Source organism: Thermobia domestica, chromosome 13 (assembly GCF_964235325.1).
Source record: "Thermobia domestica chromosome 13, izTheDome1.hap1.1, whole genome shotgun sequence".
Lineage (NCBI taxonomy): Eukaryota > Metazoa > Arthropoda > Insecta > Zygentoma > Lepismatidae > Thermobia > Thermobia domestica.
Window position 1 is genome coordinate 116766879 of NC_137466.1, and position 22130 is coordinate 116789008.

The following is a 22130-nucleotide window of genomic DNA, read 5'->3' on the forward strand; positions in this document are numbered from 1 at the left end:
CCATTGATTTCAGCGACTGCGAAAACTATGAATTTGGCACTAATATCGATCATTTTCTAGTACTTTTACATGTCCCGGTAAACGCCTCCTCCTGAGACCCCGCTGGTTCGAATTTTGAAAGAGACCAAGGTATCCGTGATGGAAATTTGGTAACTCTCGGTACACTCGTCTGGTTCCCATGTTGCTCACAGACAGACAGACACACAAACTCTCTATTTCATTTATACAGGGTGTTTCAAAGAAACACCGACAACGTTTGGGAGGTGATTCCTGACACCAAAATAAGACAAAATGTATAGACCATTCTAGGTGCACAAATGGTTACTTTCGGAGTTATAGGCTGCCGAAAACATGAAGAAAATGAAATTCAAAGGTCTATAGCTCCAAAACTATGGGACCTACCGTAGTCGGGTCAACACTTCACTTAGGAACTAATATGGGCGCTATCGAAAAATACGTATTTCAGAATCCTAAAGTATTCACGAAGCAATTTTTATAGAAACAGTTTGGATACGGGCATATAATTTGAAGTACTGTCCAACTACCTCTATAAAAATGTTGCAGAAGTACCACAGATTCCTGAAACTTGTATATTTCCATAGCGCACATACTAGTTCCTGAGCGAAGCCTTGACTCGAATACGATACGTCCCATAGTTTTGGAGCTATGGATCTTTAAAATTCATTTTTTTCATGTTTGTGGCAGCCTGTAACTCCAAAAGGAAGTATTTGTGCGCCCAGGACGGTCTGTATTTTATGTCTTATATTGGTGTCAGGTATCACCTTTCAAACGTTGTTGTTTTGAAACACCCTGTATTAGATTAGATACATCAATTCCCTGTCTGCCAGATTGGTGTACGCCTTGGAGGGTATGAAACCCACATTACAATGCGTCTCTGTTGGGTTTCATAACAGTTAGGATATTATGCTGCCAGGACCTCGGAGGAGAAAGGGCGAACCCGATTTTTTTTTCCCTCGGAGCGGACAGGTCTCGACAACACATAGATATAGTGCTTTGCCCCGCTTCTCCCTTAGTTTTCACACAGTTTCAAGATAAACGAAGATTAGTCCTAACTATCTTAATGTATTACTCGTCTAATTTTTCTCTGGATGCGGCGAAGTTGGGAACTAACTTCTTTGTTTATGAGTGGTAGAAGCAACATGGCAGGGTCGCCAGAGGTACTAGTTTCTTGAGATTTCTTTTATGGTTAGGTTTTCGAGAAAATCAAAAAGATATGAACAGAATCAAATTTGTGTGAGAGTAGTGTGTACATATTTCATGTCGTTTTGCGAGGAATATGTAAAACTATTTGATATGGAATCAAACATTAAAATATCTAAATGGCTCCTAACTTATGATGTAGGAAGACGTCCTGGCAACCCTGTAAAGGAATAAGAAAACAATTCCTGCCTTCCCTCCCATCCCCCCTTCGCCCAGTGCCAAAACATAAACATAATAGCAGCGCCACTACAAAACAAATGCACAGACTCGTGCGACGGGTAATACTTGTAAAACATTCAGCATGATTTCCCAGTAACCCGATTTTAGGATTCGCCCTTTCCTCTCCAAGATCCTGAGTTCTGCGTATTTTTTAACGGATATGGAAACATATTAATTATTAATTGGATTGATGATTAGCGTAAATTTTTAGCATCGAGGCTACATGTGACATTTACCTACAGCTTGAAGTCGAATTCAAACCACCGTAATGAATTTAGAATTCAAAGTTCTATCACGAATCGAACCCGGGACCCCGTGCATCAAAGACGCGACAGATATATTCTAGAAAAGCGGGGGAGAGCTATCATTTAGTTTTGAAACGTAATTCTAAAAGAAAAATAACCATTTTATTAGACCTGTATAAGTGACAATTCTCAGGTAAATTTTAATATAAATTTTCGGATACTAATCGGAAATTACTGGAGAGTGGTGAGTTTTAGTTCTTAGGAAGAAATCTCTTTCAAATTGGTTCTATTCATTCTATTTCTAAAATAAACAGAAATTGACTAACAATTTGCATGAATGTGAGTTTGTTAAAAGTTTTTCCTAGAAGGCGACTTTAGCCCAGGAACAGATTAGGAAAATGGTTTAGTATGTTGATGAGTGAAAATTACAAAGCTATAAAGGAAAGAAAACATTAGTAATTATGTTCAAGAACACTATATAATCGAATTATAATTTAAATGAACGGTAAGTTGTGCAGACTTACTCTTGACCTTAAGTTCTAATGGAAATACATGGTACAGTGGAAATTGGATATTTTAAAACATAGTTAATCTGAAATATTTTGCTAAAAGTGGGATTAATTCACCTCTGAATCCGTATCTGATTATAGTTCCAAAGAACAATCTCGATGGGAAGGCCTCTGTACTAGCACGTGCCATATTTCATGGAAATCTGGTAGATTGTAGGATAGTTTACTGTTCTTCTTGTTCACCTCAACCATAGGTTGGTGAACAATATGGATATTTTAAAACTTTTCTCTCCCTGGGGAGAGTTGTTTTATGCTTTGGTGAGGTCTCTTCTTTGTAAATGCATCTAGATATTCTATTCTTGGTCTTCCTTTTCCTGGCTTTCCTTCTGCCTTCCCCTCTATTAGTATGGTGATCCAACCGGAGTTCCGAATAAGACGGCCAAGTATGCTGTTTCTTCTTTTTCCTATTATCTTCATGATCTTTCGTCCTTCATTAGCTTCCTTTAGTACATCTTTATTACTTTTCCTTTCGGTCCATGATATGCTCAGCATTCTGCGCCAACATCACATTTCAAATGCTTCCAGCTTGGATATTTCAGCTTTTCTAAATGTCCATGTCTCTCATCCGTAAAACGCCACACTCCATATCAAGATCTTAATAAATTGTTTTCGAATGTCCAACGACACGTTTTTTGATGTTAGTAGTCCTCTTTTCCTATTGAATGTTTGTTTAGCCTGTGCTGTTCTGGAACTTAAGCCTTTTTCACTTCTTCCTCTGAGGATATGAGTCTTCCTAGATAGGGGAACGTCTTCGATTTTCTCTCCATCTAGCCATACGTTTGCTCCTTCCTGTTCTACGCCTGTGCACTTTGGTTACCTTTTTTTATCTTCATTTTGCATGTTTCTTCCAGTTGGTCGTACAAGTTTGAAAGTGCTTCCTTCAAGTCCTCTTCGTTCTCTGCTATCAGTGCTGTGTCATCAGCAAACCTAGTTATACTGTAGTTATCGATAAACATTTCTTTTAAATATGGCATGAATTTACCCACTTGTCTCTTACTACTTTAAGCTTTAAATGATTAAATATAAACTAATTATTTGCTGAGCAAAACTATATATTTTCATTAAAATTCAACACGTGTTACAGTTTCGCCAACTAACTCTTTGGCTTCATCAGACACTATGTAATACAGGATAACTGTACAATCGTATATACATATGACATCCTGTATATACGATTGTACAGTTATCCTGTATCACATAGTGTCTGATGAAGCCAAAGAGTTGGTTGGCGAAACTGTAACACATGTTGAATTTTAATGAAAATATATAGTTTTGCTCAGCAAATAATTAGTTTATATTTAATTATAACAAAGCAAAGCTTCTACTTATGGATAATATCACTTCAAATGATTATCTTAGATCGTAAATTTGAAAGAAAGCAAACATTGTTTATGGAAATATGAGACCTTTAAAGATATTTGTCGTATTACCTATTCTTAAATATGGGGTTAATGCACACCACATTCGAGAGTCGAAGAAGATAACACAAAGCACTAGTTTAAACGTAATTGAGTTATTAGTTTCAATTGGTTGAGATCGGACTACGGAACAATATGTAAGTAGTTTAAGTTGAAAATTGTACTTGCATACAGCAGGCGAAGCTTGTTTAGTATGTGTCATTGCATTGTATTGCACAGGAATGTTGAAATGAAATGAAATGAAATAAAAACTTTCAGTTTTTCGTCCCACGATTATGCCGGTTAGGCTAAAGGAGTCGGTGATGATGAGAAATGAATGCAATATTGAATAGAATAAGTTGAGAGGAAATGGGACAACCCCGAGAAAAACCATGAACACGGTATTTGTCCACCACAAAGCATACTAGGATCTAGTGGGATCGAACTAGGGACCTCACGTACCTGAGGTGAACGCTCTATCACTGAACCATCTTGCCCCTATTAGGAAAATGTTGAATTTTCATTTCCAGTTTACTTGAAAGTTAGAAAATAGCACTTATCATTATTTTTCTCCGAGCCGCTCATTTATGGCCAAGAGGAATGAATCTCAAGGAACAACTTAAGAAACCTCAAGGAAATTGTTCGTCATATATATTGTGTAAAAACTTATTTTTGGTTTGTTTTCAAAATTTATCATTGGAAATTGTTTTGCAAAACATTTTCAGACTCCAATGTTGTCTTGTATTTTTTGTGAAGTGCAGTGTATAATGTTCATTAATTGTATATAAAAAGGTTCAACTGCATTAACGCAACCTCATTTTCTAAAGTAATCAAAATGGTTAGTGAAGTTATAAAAAAACGTTTAGGTTTCCATCTGATACCTCACATTACAATTTAACTGGCGTTGAATTTTACACTACCCATTATGATGATATGCTCGAAATTTTTTTGCAATCTAGACGCCAGTTTTCAAAACAAGGCGTCGTAATAATACAAATTCATTTAGATATATAGAGCCACAAAGTTTGGTCTTAAATTATCTAGGCACCAGACACGTATTTCCAATTATTATGGCAATCTAGTACTCAATTCGTTTGAGCCCTGGATACAAATAAGTAGTGTAGACGGGAGTGCCTGTCTGCCCGTCTGTCTGTTTTAAAATATATCAAACTCTAAACAGAAATAAATAATGAAAAAAAAGGCTTTCTGCAGTAGCGTATGCAGGAATTTATTTCGAGAGCATCCAATCTGAATATAAGGGTATTTTATACTGAAATTCATGAAATTGCCGCTAAAATTAGGCTAAATTTACACAAAAGTCGAAATTTTGGGGGTGGGGGTCTAGATCCCCAGGATCCACCCCTGGGTACGTCCCTGCCTTTCGGGTATGGGCTCAGTTCAGTGTCTCAAGAATAGTTTTCATCACCTTTCTTATTTCTCTAACTCAACCGGAACTGGTAGAAAACTATCACTTCGTTTACAGTCTTAATAGCACTATAGTAAAACGGTAAAAGATAGCGAGGATTTTTTAAAAATATGAATTCAGCTTTTGCTTAATTTACCACTTGCTTTCCCTCATTAATTTTCTTATTGTTGATTATCATGGAGCAAAGTCGGTAAAAATAGCAAGAAACGGCTTTTATATGAATTTGACCTAACAAAAGTTCAATCTTCGTCCTTATCTTCCTCCTCAAACCGAAAGGTGTAGAAATTATCATTTATACGTTCAATATTTGTCTCTATAGAAAAAGAATGGCGAGAAACGTTTCCTTTATATTGAGTCAGCATTTCAAGAGCAATTTCCAGCTCTGGGTTTAAGTGTCTTCTGAAGCCGGTTGTAGTAGAAATTTAATAGGGCCGGATCACATAGAGGAAATACCGTAGTAGATGATGAGAAATGAATTTTTTGACATGAGTTTTGTGTCCCAAAAATATGTTCACTGCATGCTTCTATCCCATTTTTTAAACTAGAGTTGTAGAAATCTGCCGGTTACGATCTTAATTTTAGATTTTTATGGATCAAAAGCCTTAAGAAGTAGCGAGGTATTTTTTGATAAGTGTTCGGTGATTTTAGGAGCAAAAGCGGTAAACAATAGCGAGGAATTGTTTTTTAATGTAGATTCAGTATCTTAGGAGCAAAAGCAGTAAGAGATAGCGATAAATCGTGTTTTTATAAGTGTTCGGTTATTTTAGAAGAAAAAGCAGTAAGCAATAGCGAGGAATTGTTTTTTAATGTAGATACAGTATCTTAGAAGCAAAAGCAGTAAGAGATAGCGAGAAATTGTTTTTTTTATAAGTGTTCGGTTATTTTAGAAGAAAAAGCAGTAAGCAATAGCGAGGAATTGTTTTTTTAATGTAGATTTAGTATCTTAGAAGCAAAAGCAGTAAGAGATAGCGAGAAATTGTTTTTTTTATAAGTGTTCGGTTATTTTAGAAGCAAAATCAGTAAGCAATAGCGAGGAATTGTTTTTTAATGTAGATTCAGTATCTTAGAAGCAAAAGCAGTAAGAGATAGCGATAAATTGTTTTTTTTATAAGTGTTCGGTTATTTTAGAAGAAAAAGCAGTAATCAATAGCGAGGAATTGTTTTTTAATGTAGATTTAGTATCTTAGGAGCAAAAGCGGTAAGAGATAGGGAGAAATTGTTTTTTTGATAAGTGTTCGGTTATCTTAGGAGCAAAACTGGTTAGCAATAGCTAGCGAGGAATTGTTTTTTAATGTAGATTCAGTATCTTAGAAGCAAAAGCAGTAAGAGATAGCGAGAAATTGTTTTTTTTTATAAGTGTTCGGTTATTTTAGAAGCAAAATCAGTAAGCAATAGCGAGGAATTGTTTTTTAATGTAGATTCAGTATCTTAGAAGCAAAAGCAGTAAGAGATAGCGATAAATTGTTTTTTTTTTATAAGTGTTCGGTTATTTTAGAAGAAAAAGCAGTAATCAATAGCGAGGAATTGTTTTTTAATGTAGATTTAGTATCTTAGGAGCAAAAGCGGTAAGAGATAGGGAGAAATTGTTTTTTTGATAAGTGTTCGGTTATCTTAGGAGCAAAACTGGTTAGCAATAGCTAGCGAGGAATTGCTTTTAATGTAGATTCAGTATCTTAGAAGCAAAAGCAGTAAGAGATAGCGAGAAATTGTTTTTTTATAAGTGTTCGGTTATTTTAGAAGAAAAAGCAGTAAGCAATAGCGAGGAATTGTTTTTTAATGTAGATTTAGTATCTTAGGAGCAAAAGCGGTAAGAGATAGGGAGAAATTGTTTTTTGATAAGTGTTCAGTTATCTTAGGAGCAAAAGCGGTAAACAATAGCGAGGAATTGTTTTTCAATGTAGATTCAGTATCTTAGAAGCAAAAGCAGTAAGACATAGCGAGAAATTGTTTTTTTAATAAGTGTTCGGTTATCTTAGGAGCAAAAGCGGTAAACAATAGCGAGGAATTGTTTTTTAATGTAGTTTCAGTATCTTAGGAGCAAAAGCGGTAAGACATAGCGAGAAATTGTTTTTTTGATAAGTGTTCGGTTATCTTAGGAGCAAAAGCGGTAAACAATAGCGAGGAATTGTTTTTTAATGGAGATTCAGTATCTTAGGAGCAAAAGCGGTAAGACATAGCGAGAAATTGTTTTTTTTTGATAAGTGTTCGGTTATCTTAGGAGCGAAACTGGTTAGCAATAGCTAGCGAGGAATTGTTTTTTAATGTAGATTCAGTATCTTAGAAGCAAAAGCAGTAAGAGATAGCGAGAAATTGTTTTTTTTATAAGTGTTCGGTTATTTTAGAAGAAAAAGCAGTAAGCAATAGCGAGGAATTGTTTTTTAATGTAGATTTAGTATCTTAGGAGCAAAAGCGGTAAGAGATAGGGAGAAATTGTTTTTTGATAAGTGTTCGGTTATCTTAGGAGCAAAAGCGGTAAACAATAGCGAGGAATTGTTTTTTAATGGAGATTCAGTATCTTAGGAGCAAAAGCGGTAAGACATAGCGAGAAATTGTTTTTTTTTTGATAAGTGTTCGGTTATCTTAGGAGCGAAACTGGTTAGCAATAGCTAGCGAGGAATTGTTTTTTAATGTAGATTCAGTATCTTAGAAGCAAAAGCAGTAAGAGATAGCGAGAAATTGTTTTTTTTATAAGTGTTCGGTTATTTTAGAAGAAAAAGCAGTAAGCAATAGCGAGGAATTGTTTTTTAATGTAGATTCAGTATCTTAGAAGCAAAAGCAGTAAGAGATAGCGAGAAATTGTTTTTTTTATAAGTGTTCGGTTATTTTAGAAGAAAAAGCAGTAAGCAATAGCGAGGAATTGTTTTTTAATGTAGATTTAGTATCTTAGGAGCAAAAGCGGTAAGAGATAGGGAGAAATTGTTTTTTGATAAGTGTTCGGTTATCTTAGGAGCAAAAGCGGTAAACAATAGCGAGGAATTGTTTTTTAATGGAGATTCAGTATCTTAGGAGCAAAAGCGGTAAGACATAGCGAGAAATTGTTTTTTTTTGATAAGTGTTCGGTTATCTTAGGAGCGAAACTGGTTAGCAATAGCTAGCGAGGAATTGTTTTTTAATGTAGATTCAGTATCTTAGAAGCAAAAGCAGTAAGAGATAGCGAGAAATTGTTTTTTTATAAGTGTTCGGTTATTTTAGAAGAAAAAGCAGTAAGCAATAGCGAGGAATTGTTTTTTAATGTAGATTTAGTATCTTAGGAGCAAAAGCGGTAAGAGATAGGGAGAAATTGTTTTTTGATAAGTGTTCAGTTATCTTAGGAGCAAAAGCGGTAAACAATAGCGAGGAATTGTTTTTCAATGTAGATTCAGTATCTTAGAAGCAAAAGCAGTAAGACATAGCGAGAAATTGTTTTTTTAATAAGTGTTCGGTTATCTTAGGAGCAAAAGCGGTAAACAATAGCGAGGAATTGTTTTTTAATGTAGTTTCAGTATCTTAGGAGCAAAAGCGGTAAGACATAGCGAGAAATTGTTTTTTTGATAAGTGTTCGGTTATCTTAGGAGCAAAACTGGTTAGCAATAGCTAGCGAGGAATTGTTTTTTAATGTAGATTCAGTATCATAGAAGCAAAAGCGGTAAGAGATAGCGAGAAATTGTTTTTTTATAAGTGTTCGGTTATTTTAGAAGAAAAAGCAGTAAGCAATAGCGAGGAATTGTTTTTTAATGTAGATTCAGTATATTAGAAGCAAAAGCAGTAAGAGATAGCGAGAAATTGTTTTTTTTATAAGTGTTCGGTTATTTTAGAAGAAAAAGCAGTAAGCAATAGCGAGGAATTGTTTTTTAATGTAGATTTAGTATCTTAGGAGCAAAAGCGGTAAGAGATAGGGAGAAATTGTTTTTTGATAAGTGTTCGGTTATCTTAGGAGCAAAAGCGGTAAACAATAGCGAGGAATTGTTTTTTAATGGAGATTCAGTATCTTAGGAGCAAAAGCGGTAAGACATAGCGAGAAATTGTTTTTTTTGATAAGTGTTCGGTTATCTTAGGAGCGAAACTGGTTAGCAATAGCTAGCGAGGAATTGTTTTTTAATGTAGATTCAGTATCTTAGAAGCAAAAGCAGTAAGAGATAGCGAGAAATTGTTTTTTTATAAGTGTTCGGTTATTTTAGAAGAAAAAGCAGTAAGCAATAGCGAGGAATTGTTTTTTAATGTAGATTCAGTATCTTAGAAGCAAAAGCAGTAAGAGATAGCGAGAAATTGTTTTTTTTATAAGTGTTCGGTTATTTTAGAAGAAAAAGCAGTAAGCAATAGCGAGGAATTGTTTTTTAATGTAGATTTAGTATCTTAGGAGCAAAAGCGGTAAGAGATAGGGAGAAATTGTTTTTTGATAAGTGTTCGGTTATCTTAGGAGCAAAAGCGGTAAACAATAGCGAGGAATTGTTTTTTAATGTAGATTTAGTATCTTAGAAGCAAAAGCAGTAAGAGATAGCGAGAAATTGTTTTTTTTATAAGTGTTCGGTTATTTTAGAAGAAAAAGCAGTAAGCAATAGCGAGGAATTGTTTCTTAATGTAGATTTAGTATCTTAGGAGCAAAAGCGGTAAGAGATAGGGAGAAATTGTTTTTTGATAAGTGTTCGGTTATCTTAGGAGCAAAAGCGGTAAACAATAGCGAGGAATTGTTTTTTAATGGAGATTCAGTATCTTAGGAGCAAAAGCGGTAAGACATAGCGAGAAATTGTTTTTTTTTGATAAGTGTTCGGTTATCTTAGGAGCGAAACTGGTTAGCAATAGCTAGCGAGGAATTGTTTTTTAATGTAGATTCAGTATCTTAGAAGCAAAAGCAGTAAGAGATAGCGAGAAATTGTTTTTTTATAAGTGTTCGGTTATTTTAGAAGAAAAAGCAGTAAGCAATAGCGAGGAATTGTTTTTTAATGTAGATTCAGTATCTTAGAAGCAAAAGCAGTAAGAGATAGCGAGAAATTGTTTTTTTTATAAGTGTTCGGTTATTTTAGAAGAAAAAGCAGTAAGCAATAGCGAGGAATTGTTTTTTAATGTAGATTTAGTATCTTAGGAGCAAAAGCGGTAAGAGATAGGGAGAAATTGTTTTTTGATAAGTGTTCGGTTATCTTAGGAGCAAAAGCGGTAAACAATAGCGAGGAATTGTTTTTTAATGTAGATTCAGTATCTTAGAAGCAAAAGCAGTAAGAGATAGCGATAAATTGTTTTTTATATAAGTGTTCGGTTATTTTAGAAGCAAAAGCAGTAAGCAATAGCGAGGAATTGTTTTTTCATGTAGATTCAGTATCTTAGGAGCAAAGGCGGTAAGTTATAGCGAGAAGTTGTTTCTTGATAAGTGTTCGGTTATCTTAGGAGCAAAAGCGGTAAACAATAGCGAGAAATTGTTTTTTAATGTAGATTCAGTATCTTAGAAGCAAAAACGGTAAGAAATAGGGGAAATTGTTTTTGATATGGGTTTGGTATCTTAGGAGCAAAAGCGGTAAGAAATATCGAGAAATTTTTTTATATAGATTTGGTATCTCAAAATACCAAATACTGTAGTAGATGATGAGAAATGAATTTTTTGGTATGAGTTTTGTGTCCCAAAAATATGTTCACTGCGTGCTTCTATCCCCTTTTTGAAACTATAGTTGTAGAAATCTGCCGCTTACGATCTTAATTTTAGATTTATTTGGAGCAAAAGCGGTAAGCAATAGAGATAAATTATTCTTTTAACTTAGATTTAGCATCTCAAGTGTAGGTTCCATATGAGGTGTGGAAAGCATCACTTTACCTTCATTGTAGGTTAGTAATGGCAAACAATTATTGGATTTTAATATTATAAGTAAGTATTACAAGAGTTGAGTTGATTTTAAGTTTTACGTTCCGTTCAACAGCGAGGCTATATGAGACGTGAACCTACAGAATAACGTGGAATCCGAACCACATGGAATCAAACCTAGGTCTCTGAATCCAACGGCGCGTGTGCTAACCACTTAGCCACGGAGGAGCTCAGTATTACAAGAAGTATGTACAATTGTGAAAATATTAATTCTAAGCTATTTAAAATAAGGAGATAAATACGTAAATATTATATGAATTACGTACAACTCTGAAAACATTAATTGTAAGGTATTTAAAATTAAGGAGATAAATAAGTATTGCAAGAAATAGTACAGCTTCGAAAATAATAATTGATAGCTCTTTAAAATTAGGGAGACAAATATGTATTACGAAAACTACGTACTAGTTTCAAAATATTAATTGATAGGTCTTTAAAATTAGAGAGCTGATAACATCTTCATTTTATTATATCTTATTAACCTTAGTGTGTAATATCATCTTGCAAGAAACACGATAAAAGGTTTGATAGCAGTATATTTTAATACCAGTGTTACCTTAATAAGTGACATGTTTCTGATCCTGCTTATCTGGCCACAAAGGACATATTTTTAGCGTCATAGTTTATGTTCATTTTCTCAAGAACTTCGTGTGATAACTTGCACATGCCATTTTGTTCAGCTCGATTAGTGTTATGGCTCATTATTGGACAATTATTGTTTTTTTATTATACGGTCTATATATTATTGTAGAATTAGACTATTTATACTTTCTTTTCTTCTCTCATTACAGGTGGTAACGTTCAATTATTATCGACGTAACACGATGTAAATAAGAAACTATATAGCACAAAGAATTAATCGATTTAAAATTACAATTTGTACGAAAGTGAAACAATCGAAGATTTAGAGAAATCGACCTTTTGACTTGTGGAATCAGACTAATTAAACTATAAATGCTTTTGTTCATGAATCAAAAAATAATTGACCAATCGTGTCATTTTTTCTTTATATATATTGATGTATAACTTACATATACCCACACCAAGAGAGCATTATAAAGGAAGGAAGTAAAATATATCCAACTTTTAAAAGTGGGTAGAAATAGAGAGTGAAAAAGAAATCACAACTTCGTTTAAAGTCTTATAACGCCGAACAAAATAACGAATCTTTTTGTATTTGATAAAGAAGAGAAAAAAAGTTTCGTTAGAAGTAAACATAGGAGAAAGAAAACCAATTTTGCGCTGTGTTATCCTTTTGTGTTGTATATATAACATTACTTGATTAGTCTGCTCTGTGAAAAGTACTACAACTACATAGCTTTGACCTATATAGTAACAAATGCAAGAACCGGCTACACCTGAAGATCTTAAGCTAAAAATGGACGATGAAAACGATCCTCCTAGCAACGCGACTCCTCTGTCGCCCCCACCGAGATACAGGCAGGTTGCATCACCAAATGAAGTAGAGGAACCGCCTCCAAAGTCTCCTCCCCCTTCCTATGAGGATGTATTAGCAGAGGTAAGCAATTTTCTTCACATGGTGTGTTGAGTTTAGAGTTAGCAAATAGTTTGTAGTAAGTGACCCAGTGAAACAACAGTTAGTCTACTAAGATCAGATTGTGTGGAAATTTTGAAATGGCAACTGGCAGTAATTCGAAGTATAAACCTATATCAAACAACGTGGTAAGTTTTGTAAATGAATGTAAAATTATATATGCAGTCTTGTACAAAAATCCTTGCCACGTACCTCTCTTTCAAGAATCCTATACTCTTATGCGTAATCGGGGATATACTTCTCTTGCTGTAAGATTTTTTTTCCAAATCAAATCAATATAGTCATCTCCACTAGTCTGGTAACTAACACGCATGCGTTTGGTGCCCGTGGTCCCTGGTTCTATTCCTGGTGGGATAAAATTGAAAATGAAATGCAATTCAGTGATTCGGATTCCACCTTATACTGTAGGTCAATGTCTCGTATAGCTTTGGTGCTGAAAGACTCTGAACTTGAATTCAATCAACCAACAAAGCCAAAATAATTAAGTAATCTATGTACCGCTGAGACCATGTAACCTTGTAAAAAAGTATGGATGATGAGAATTTTTTTAACAATACTGCATCTGAGAACAAATATCTAAACTCATACAAATTTTCTTTGTGAATCAGAAAACTGTTTGAAGCGATTTATGTATAGCAAGTAAGTATTATGTATCGTGATGAGTTCCTGAATTTGCTTTGCGGAATCGCTGACGTTCTGTCTATTGGCATTATTGTGTGAAAGAAGTTTTGGGAGGGAAAGCGTGAGCAGTTTTCTGCATTACTTTACAGGGTTACCAGAATATAAAAACAGTAAAAGTCGGTAGACATAGTCAATACGATATGTTGTGATTTGAAGAAGTAGAAAACGGAAATACTAGACAAATCTCACGAGAAAGTATTTTGAACCGATACAGGAAACACCGCACGAGAACTAGAGGAATTCTGTAGGGTAGAAATTAAAACTACACTGTAGACATATTAACGTGCTTTTTAAATATCTTCTCTAATGTATAAAGTTCTTTCATCATATAAGACAATAAAATTAGCAGCCATCTAAATCTCACGGTAAATAGTTTTATATGTTCGACATGAAACGACTTAAAACATGGACAGGAGATGCTCTCACATAAATTTGATTAGGTTCAACTTCTGCATTCTGTTTACTTTATGTTCAAACAAGACACTTCACGTAAATGCAGTACATATATCGGACCTCGTTTATGAACAATAAATGATAATGACATATGCATCTTGCCATCTGTATAGGATGTGAAATACTTTTGTTATTTTGAAATACCGAATTTGTACACTCATTCCTAATATATTTACTAATAAGATACTTTAAAGTACTAACTTTCTATTAACGACTGTACAAATATATAAAACAGTGCGTTTCAAATATAACAGAGCACAGTTTTGTTAATGGTAACTATGTATTTACTCTAGCTGACACAACTGTGTCAGAATTCACCAACTTAAATTCAAGAGGTTATGCTCTATTATATCTGAAACATATATATGAATCATTCATCACTATTCTTTATTATACAGTAATTTAAAATATGTTACATCCTCCTTTTCCCGTCTATTATTGTCAGGTAATTTTAACTGATCGTTACTTCATTACTACATTTGTGTTTATTACTACATTTCACGTTGGATTAATGGAAGCTGTAAATGTTTCAACGTTTCGAGATTTATGTCCCATAGACAATATACGTATAATCTTGAACTTCTGATTTTGTCTCTACAAACATAGTTTGCTCAGTAGCGATGAGGTTCGTATCCTGTAGGACCCTTATTTTGGTTTGAAGGATCTCTCGTTCTATCCCATACCATGAAAACGTTTGATACGTAACATAAATTCCTTAGATTTTCTCTCATATTTTCTAGTATTTTCATTCCGTCAACTATAGAATTATCTTACCTTCTTTCATATCAGAGCACGTAACCTTGAAATTATACGTATAGTAGCTTTAAAGCTATGGACCATAATTAGGTAAATATATAGCAGAACAAAGCTCATTAATATTAAATTTATAGAAAGATATAGCAGTAGATGAACTTTTGGCATTTTATTGTTTCAATTTTCTATGCAACTTAAATTTCTAAGATTAAAAAAAATAATTCATGAGTTACACTTTTTTTATCCTGAATGGCTTACTCTTTTAGCTTTAAACCCAAGTAAGAAGCTAGAAACTTATAAAGGAAGATTATTCATATTACAGACAGAGTATACAATATAATCAGCAAGTTTTGTTTGTTTTTAAATGATCGAACAGAGCTCTCTCGTGGCTAAGCGGTTAGCGTAAGCGCTTTTGGCGCGGAACAACCGGGTTTGATTCCCAGGGGGAGCTCCTGTGGTTCGGATTCCATGTTAAGCTGTAAGCACTTGTGCAGAAAGGGCCGCTAAACTAAAAGTCAAATAAAAAATGATAGAACATACTTCTAGTAACTACAGTGACGTATTATATGAGCGAGTGAATTAAATTCTTCACTATTCCAGAAACGAAATTAATAATAGTGTGTACTTGTGAGTCATCATTGTTATCCGTTAATTACCTGTCTGTCATTACACTACGTGATAGTAGATAGTGTGTTTGTTGGACCTTTTTAAAGGAAGAGTGCCAAGTGAAATAATATGCATTTTAAGCTGCAAGTTACAATATACTGAACGAAACCGCAAGAAAGTTGAAGTTTATACATATGAATATTTTAAAGAAATTTGATTTATCAGAAGACTCATAAATATCTATATCTAAATCTATATCTGTATCTATATCTATATCTATATCTATATCTATATCTATATTTATATCTATATCTATATCTATATCTATATCTATATCTATATCTGTATCTATATCTATATCTATCTATCTATATCTATATATATCTATATCTATATCTATCTATCTATCTATCTATCTATCTATCTATCTATCTATCTATCTATCTATCTATCTATCTATCTATCTATCTATCTATCTATCTATACTTATATATATGTGTGTGTGAGTGTATATATATATACAGAGTGTTTGCAAACAACATCGACAACGTTTGGAAGGTGATTCCTGACATCAAAATAAGACAAAAAGTAAAGAGCAACTTAGGTGCACAAATGCTTCCTTTCGAAGTTATAGGCTGCCGAAAACATAAGAAAATGAACTTTAAAGGTCCATAGCTCCAAAACTATGGGACCTACCGTAGTCGGGTCAAGACTTCACTGAGGAACTACTATGTGCCCTATGGAAATATCTAAGTTTCAGAATCCTACCGTACTTCCGCATCAATTTTTATAGAGGTAGTTGGTGAGTACTTCAAATTATATGCACGTAGCCAAACCCCCTCTATAAAACTTATTGCGTGAGTAGCTTAGGATTCTGAAACATGTATTTTTGGATAGGGCACATATGAGTTCGTGTGTTAAGTCTTTACCCGAATACGGTAGGTCCCATAGTTTTGGAGCTATGGACATTTAAAGTTCATTTTTTTCATGTTTACGGCAGCCTATAACTCCGAAAGGAAGCATTTGTGCACCGAGGTTGGTCTATACTTTTGTCTTATCTTGGTGTCAGGAATCACCTCCCAAACGTTGCCGGTGTTGTTTTGAAACACCTTATATATATATATATATATATATATATATATATATATATATATATATATATATATATATATATATATACTGTATATATTGCGCCTGTCCTTATGTTTTGCAGCCCAGGAGGTAAAGATCTCAACTACGTGTTAGATAACTATCAATTTGAGTAGAATGTAGAGTCAAAAGTTAGTAATCAAGTTGTTAATGGAGGTGTTCCATTCACCACAGGTGGCAGAAATAATTTCCGATTTTAACATTTGTTATTATAGTACATAACCGATAGATAAATAAGTAGCAAGATACTTTTTCCTATAGTTGATTAAGTGTCCCAATAGTATGTGCAATCTCCATCCTTAACTCTCTACTAACACCGGAAATGATACAAAGCGATAAGTGACAGCGAGAACATCTTTCGGGAATCTATTGAACGTTCTAGGAATAGGTACCATTTTACCTCTCTCTCAACCCTCTAGTGAAACTGGAAGTGGCAAAAATCAATCACTTCCGTTTCAACATTAATTGCTATAGAGCAAAAAAAGTATAGAGCAAAATACAGTTTAACTGTTCCTTCTGAAGACTAAAATTGTGATTAGGCTAGTAGTAGATAAGTAGACAACGTTAACAGATGACCTCAGAGTTGTAATATTCATAACTTATATTGTCATTAAATATGTTTTCCAGTTTTACGCCCTCCATGTTTATGCTTCGTACGGTAATCGTCATTCCAAATACTTGAAAAAAATGAAATGAAATCTTTAAGTTTTACGTCCCACGGTTATGCCGGTTAGGCTAAAGGAGACGGTGATGATGAGAGATGAGTGAAATGGTGGAATGAAGAAAGTGGGAGGAAACGGGAGAACCCCGAGAAAACCCACGAGCACGGCGTTTGTCCACCACAAAGTTCACTTGGCGGGGACTGGGATCGAACCCGAGACCCCAAGCACCAGAGGTGAACGCTCTACCACTGAGCCACCGCGCCCCCTATTCCAAATACTTATACAGCATTATAATAAACATTGTTTATTGTGATCATGAATAACTAACTAACTAACTAACTCTGTGACCTATGGAACCCAGAGGTTCAATGCCGCGTTCACAAAAGCTCTTCACTGACTTCTATCCTTAGCTAACTGCATCCAGTTTCTACTTTGTATTCCAATCTCTGCGAGATCCATCTTAATATTGTCCTCCCATCTGCGCCTAGGTCATCCTAATAGTCGTTTTCCGATTGGTCTTCCAGTCAAGACTGAAAGCGTTTCTACTTTCTTCCATTCTAGCTACATGACCCGCCCCCTAAGCCTCCTATACTGGACGACCCTAACGGTAAACCGTATAAATTATGTAGTTCCTCGTTATGAAGTTTCTTACATTCCCCATTCCCGTTCCTCTTGGGTCCGAATATTCGTCTCAGGATCTTGTTCTCAAATACTTTCAGTCTATGTTCTTCCCTCAGAGTAAGTGACCATGTTTCGCAGCCATACAGAACAACAGGCGTGATTATCGTTTTGTATATTTTAAGCTTCAAATTCCTCGACAGAATTCGCGACGACAAGAGATTTTGAACCGAATAGTAACACGAATTCCCTGCTTTTAGTCGACATTTAATTTCTCCGTGAATATGATTTTCCTCTGTTAATATTGATCCTAGATATTTGAAACTATCCACTTTATCAAAAGTATTATTTAATATTTTAACGCATCCATAATTTGCTGTATTACGGTCCCGACGCACTTTCATGTATTTAGTTTTCTCTACCATGTTAGTGATCATGAATAACATTAATGGAAATTAATTATACATTGTAAAATACTCTTTTTTGTGATGAGAGATTCTGTTTGTGTAATTGTTGTGTTTGCACAGTTTTGTTTCTATTGGTTACGATTCTACACCGTACTGTAGTACTATACAAATATGTTAATTGTTTATATTATAAAGTTTTATTAACTAATGTAGTGACGGATAAATACTGTACAGTAATAATATTCACTCTAACCATGCTGTTTACTATTCAGGGTTTCTCAACCTTGGGGCAGGAAGATAAGCGAAACATATAAATATAATTAGAATCTAATACCGATAAATATTTTCAAATATTATTTTGAATTTATGTTCTGATTGGCATATTTTTATTTTATACATATTATTAAGAGCAAGAAAAAATAGTTCTACTAAACATTTCCTACAGGTGCAGAGTTAATTAAAAATCAATTTAAATGAGTTTTACAATAGGAAACTAATGAAAACTGCATATTGAAATACCAGAACAATACCTGCACATTGAAATACCGGAAAAATACAAATGCAACGAAACCTGATATTGAAATAGAATTAAATTTGAAAGCTAAGCATGGTATGATTTCACTAGTGCGGCAATGCCCGATTCAATCTTCATGACGTACATTATCAAGTCATTTAAAATACTGAATAACTTTTTTTTTTTTAACAACTGTCCAAAATTTTTAAACCAAAGTTAGAAATCAGTATATTTGTTTATCATATGACTCAAAATTAAAGGAGTTATGAAGTTTTTAAATTTCCAGGCGGCCTACATTTTGAAACATTATGACGGATTGGGTTCAATGACTAAACTGACCAAATTTGGTTTAAATTCATTCGCTTTTAGAGAAGTTAGTGTATCCACGAGATACAAGAAATGAATTCTACTACTATATAAATAGATGGATATCGTGAGAACCCCGCAAGAAGTAGAGTCTATACAAGAAAACCCCAAAGCTTATTACAAACCAAAAATTATAAGTGGGTCACTGGCAAGGGGATGTGATAAAATGGGGGTCGTGATAGAAAATAGGTTGAGAACCTCTGTGTTATATACTAAAAATACATACTGATAATATTAATATTAATATATGATTGTTGATGTGAAAATACTATCTCTATCCAAAGGTGATAATGCCGGGGGTGGGCTGAAGTAGTTCAATGATAGCTCGCTCTAATCTAGTGCATGAGATGCCTGATTCGACCTCTAGCTCGAGCTAAGTGGACTTTGTGGTGGACAAGCACTGTGTCCATGGGTTTCATCGGGGTTCTTCCGTCTCTTCCCAATTTCTTCATTTCAACATTGTCATCCATTTCTTCATCACCGCCTTCTTTGGTCTCGGTGCATAGTAATGGGACATTAAAATAGAAAAATGCTGGGCCACCTCGTGATTTTGTAGTCCAGAAGTCTTGAAGGGCAAATAGTGTGGTGGGGAACAACATATACTCCGAGCGTTGATCTTGCATGATATGCTGTGCATCTGCTAACTGCTCCGGACTCAAGACCCGGCTGTGGTTAGAAACCTTTGTTACTAGTAGGACCCCCCCCTTCATCACTTAACCTGGGTGTTACATAAGAACAAAAAAAGCTCAAAAGTATAACCCATACTAATTATAATGACCAGCGTGTACTGTAGTGTATGCAAAGGATAACATAGAATTATTTCACTTAATATAACAATTAATATTCAGTGATATGTTAAGTATTCGGCTATTTGCAATAGTGAACAACCTTTTATTTTTACATTTTGTTTTTCAGAAAGCTCAGGGTGAACTGGCAGCTGCCAAAGCAACAGCTGAAGCCCAAGATAAAAAAGATAAAAAGCGACTTAAACCAATGTCTACGAAGGAATTGTACAAAGCCTTTGCAACACAGTGGGGAATCACATGCAAAATGAGTGACACATGTAGATGTCTCGAATGCCAAGTAAGTTCTAAGAATTTTTTTCTATATTGGTATTATTTCTATTTGATGTTCTTTTATGTTTGTTTGGATCTATTTTCTTCTCGTTTAATATTTTTGATTATTTTATATTCTTTTATATATTTAACTTATATTGTGTTCTTTCGTATCTTTTACGTATTGTATATTCTACCAAATCTTTACACTTATTTCATATCTATAATAATATTGACACTTGAACAATGCAAAATGTATAAAATAAAACAGTATGTATGGATTCGTAATAAATAAGTCTACTTTCTATGTTGGTTCGTTATATATGTTATTTGAGTCCAGTGTGCATCAAGTGAATCGAATTAAGGTCTTCGCGCATGAGATCATACAATAATTATTTTGTTCTTTAGTATAATTAAGCGCATTAAAATTATTCCATAATTTAAATTATTGAGTGCTTTAAAATTGTTCATCACTTAGAACGTGAACAACATTATTTGATATTACTTTGATCTTCAGTATTTCTGTAAGTACTCGTATATTAAAGTTCTACATTATGTGAAAAATTTTACATTTATATGTACATCTATGTGTATTTTCTTGCATGGTGTTATTTTTTCAAAAAAGGAACACGTATGTGTTTCATATTAAAATATTTATATGACTAAAATTATAGATGTTACAAGTACTATGAATGCTTAGCTTGCTTGTTTAACTTGCTTTGCAAAAAAATAAAATAAATAAATAAAAAATAAACTTAAGTTTTATTGATAATTTTATGTTATATCTCATTAACAGTAGTGAATAGTGTAATTTTCTTACTTCATAATTGAAGCCTGATAGTGATGTGTTCCAATATCAATTTAATCTTGATAGGTGGCCCTGCTATTGTATAACGTCAAGTTTTATTTTTAAATAACTATTTTTTGTCTATTTTCTCGAAAGATACATACATCAGGATTTAACTGGAGCATACCATTGAGTTCAGTTCGATAAGATCTCTTAATGAAATATGTCTCATTTTTGATATTTTTCCTATTAAATGCCAATTATACTGTAATACGTCTTTTCCTGTCTCTAAAATACTGTGAAATTGAAACATCAGTATTTGATGCATGGAGACAACACTCATTTCTTCATGGACCTTCTACCACGTACTCCTTCAGACATTTTATCACGATTACAAACATTCTGTCACGCATTCCGTTATCTTGGTCTCTAAAAATTAACTAAATTCTGCTGAAACTTTTTGAATATTTCCCACTCCAATATGTCAATTGGCTAGAATAGTCTTCACTTTGATTATATTAAGATTATCATTCGGTTATAATTGTATCTTGTTAAGTCGTATTTGTATACTTACATATCATGTACATATAAAGTTAATTTATGTGTATATATTCTTAAAATGCAATTTTATTTTACATTATTAACCCTTTAGTGAAGCGGATATACAATCGACACTTGACCGGACGGAAGGTCATTTGGATTTTATGCTATTAACTCACATTCTCAAGAAAGTATCCTCTTTAAGATAAAAAGCTTCGTCATGTATATATTAAATAAGTTAGAAATTATGCCATTTCAAAGCTTACGTTGCAAGTAACTATAACTTGGTGATGTCAGAAGCATGCAAAGGAAGCGATGTTTCTACCATTTAGGTAGTTCGGAATTGAGGGATTAGTGAAGATACTGTCGTGTCATATGAAAGCAATTGAAGAGATACACACTGGATTTTATTTTAAGGAACATTGATTCAATCTGATATAGTGCTGATATTAAATTCTATTTTTGTTTTAATATTTCAAATGCAAACATTTTACCAAACAATTAATCAACATCATTATATTTAGAAAGCAGAAGTCAGTGCACTAATTTTGCATTTCAGTTTTACTAATCCAGAGAGTTGTAGAACTGAGAACTGAAGAATATACTGAGATAATTTCATGCACCTAAATGTACGAGATGCTGTTGATATTAATAAAAATTTTGCAAAAATTGGCCTTTTAATATGAAGTGTCCACCAAAATGTTTTCCGGCAACTAGAGTATCTTTGGGAATAACAGAATTAATTGGTCAATTTTAATGACAATAGCAAAAAATTACGGAGAGAATAGGGTTGTTTTCTGCATAAATAAAGAAACGTATGCTTAAATTGACTTAATAACTCTTTAAGTACTGACGATTAACTGTAGGAAAACAATTTTACAATTTTGCATATGACTTTTAGTGCATCGATTAATGGTGCTGCCACAGATGTATTTTAGTTTATATTTTTCCAGTCAGCAATGTTCTCTAGAACTTATTGTTGGTCTAATATTCGAAATAGAGCTAAATTCCGTTTTTGAAATATTACCTTTAAAAATAGGTAACTGCCTTCTGCAATAATACGGTGCAAGATATATGCTT

The 22130-nt window shown here is 33.8% G+C and overlaps 1 protein-coding gene across 1 annotated transcript in view; it reads left to right on the top strand.

Moving 5' to 3' along the window:
- LOC145668447 (uncharacterized) overlaps positions 1 to 22130 on the top strand; it is a 75351-nt gene that overhangs the window by 42756 nt on the left and 10465 nt on the right. Inside the window, exons 2-3 of the mRNA XM_081736324.1 lie at positions 11696 to 12423; positions 19584 to 19751. Of these exons, the coding sequence (XP_081592450.1) occupies positions 12244 to 12423; positions 19584 to 19751 (348 nt within the window). The 5' untranslated portion in view covers positions 11696 to 12243. The remainder of the gene's footprint in view (positions 1 to 11695; positions 12424 to 19583; positions 19752 to 22130) is intronic.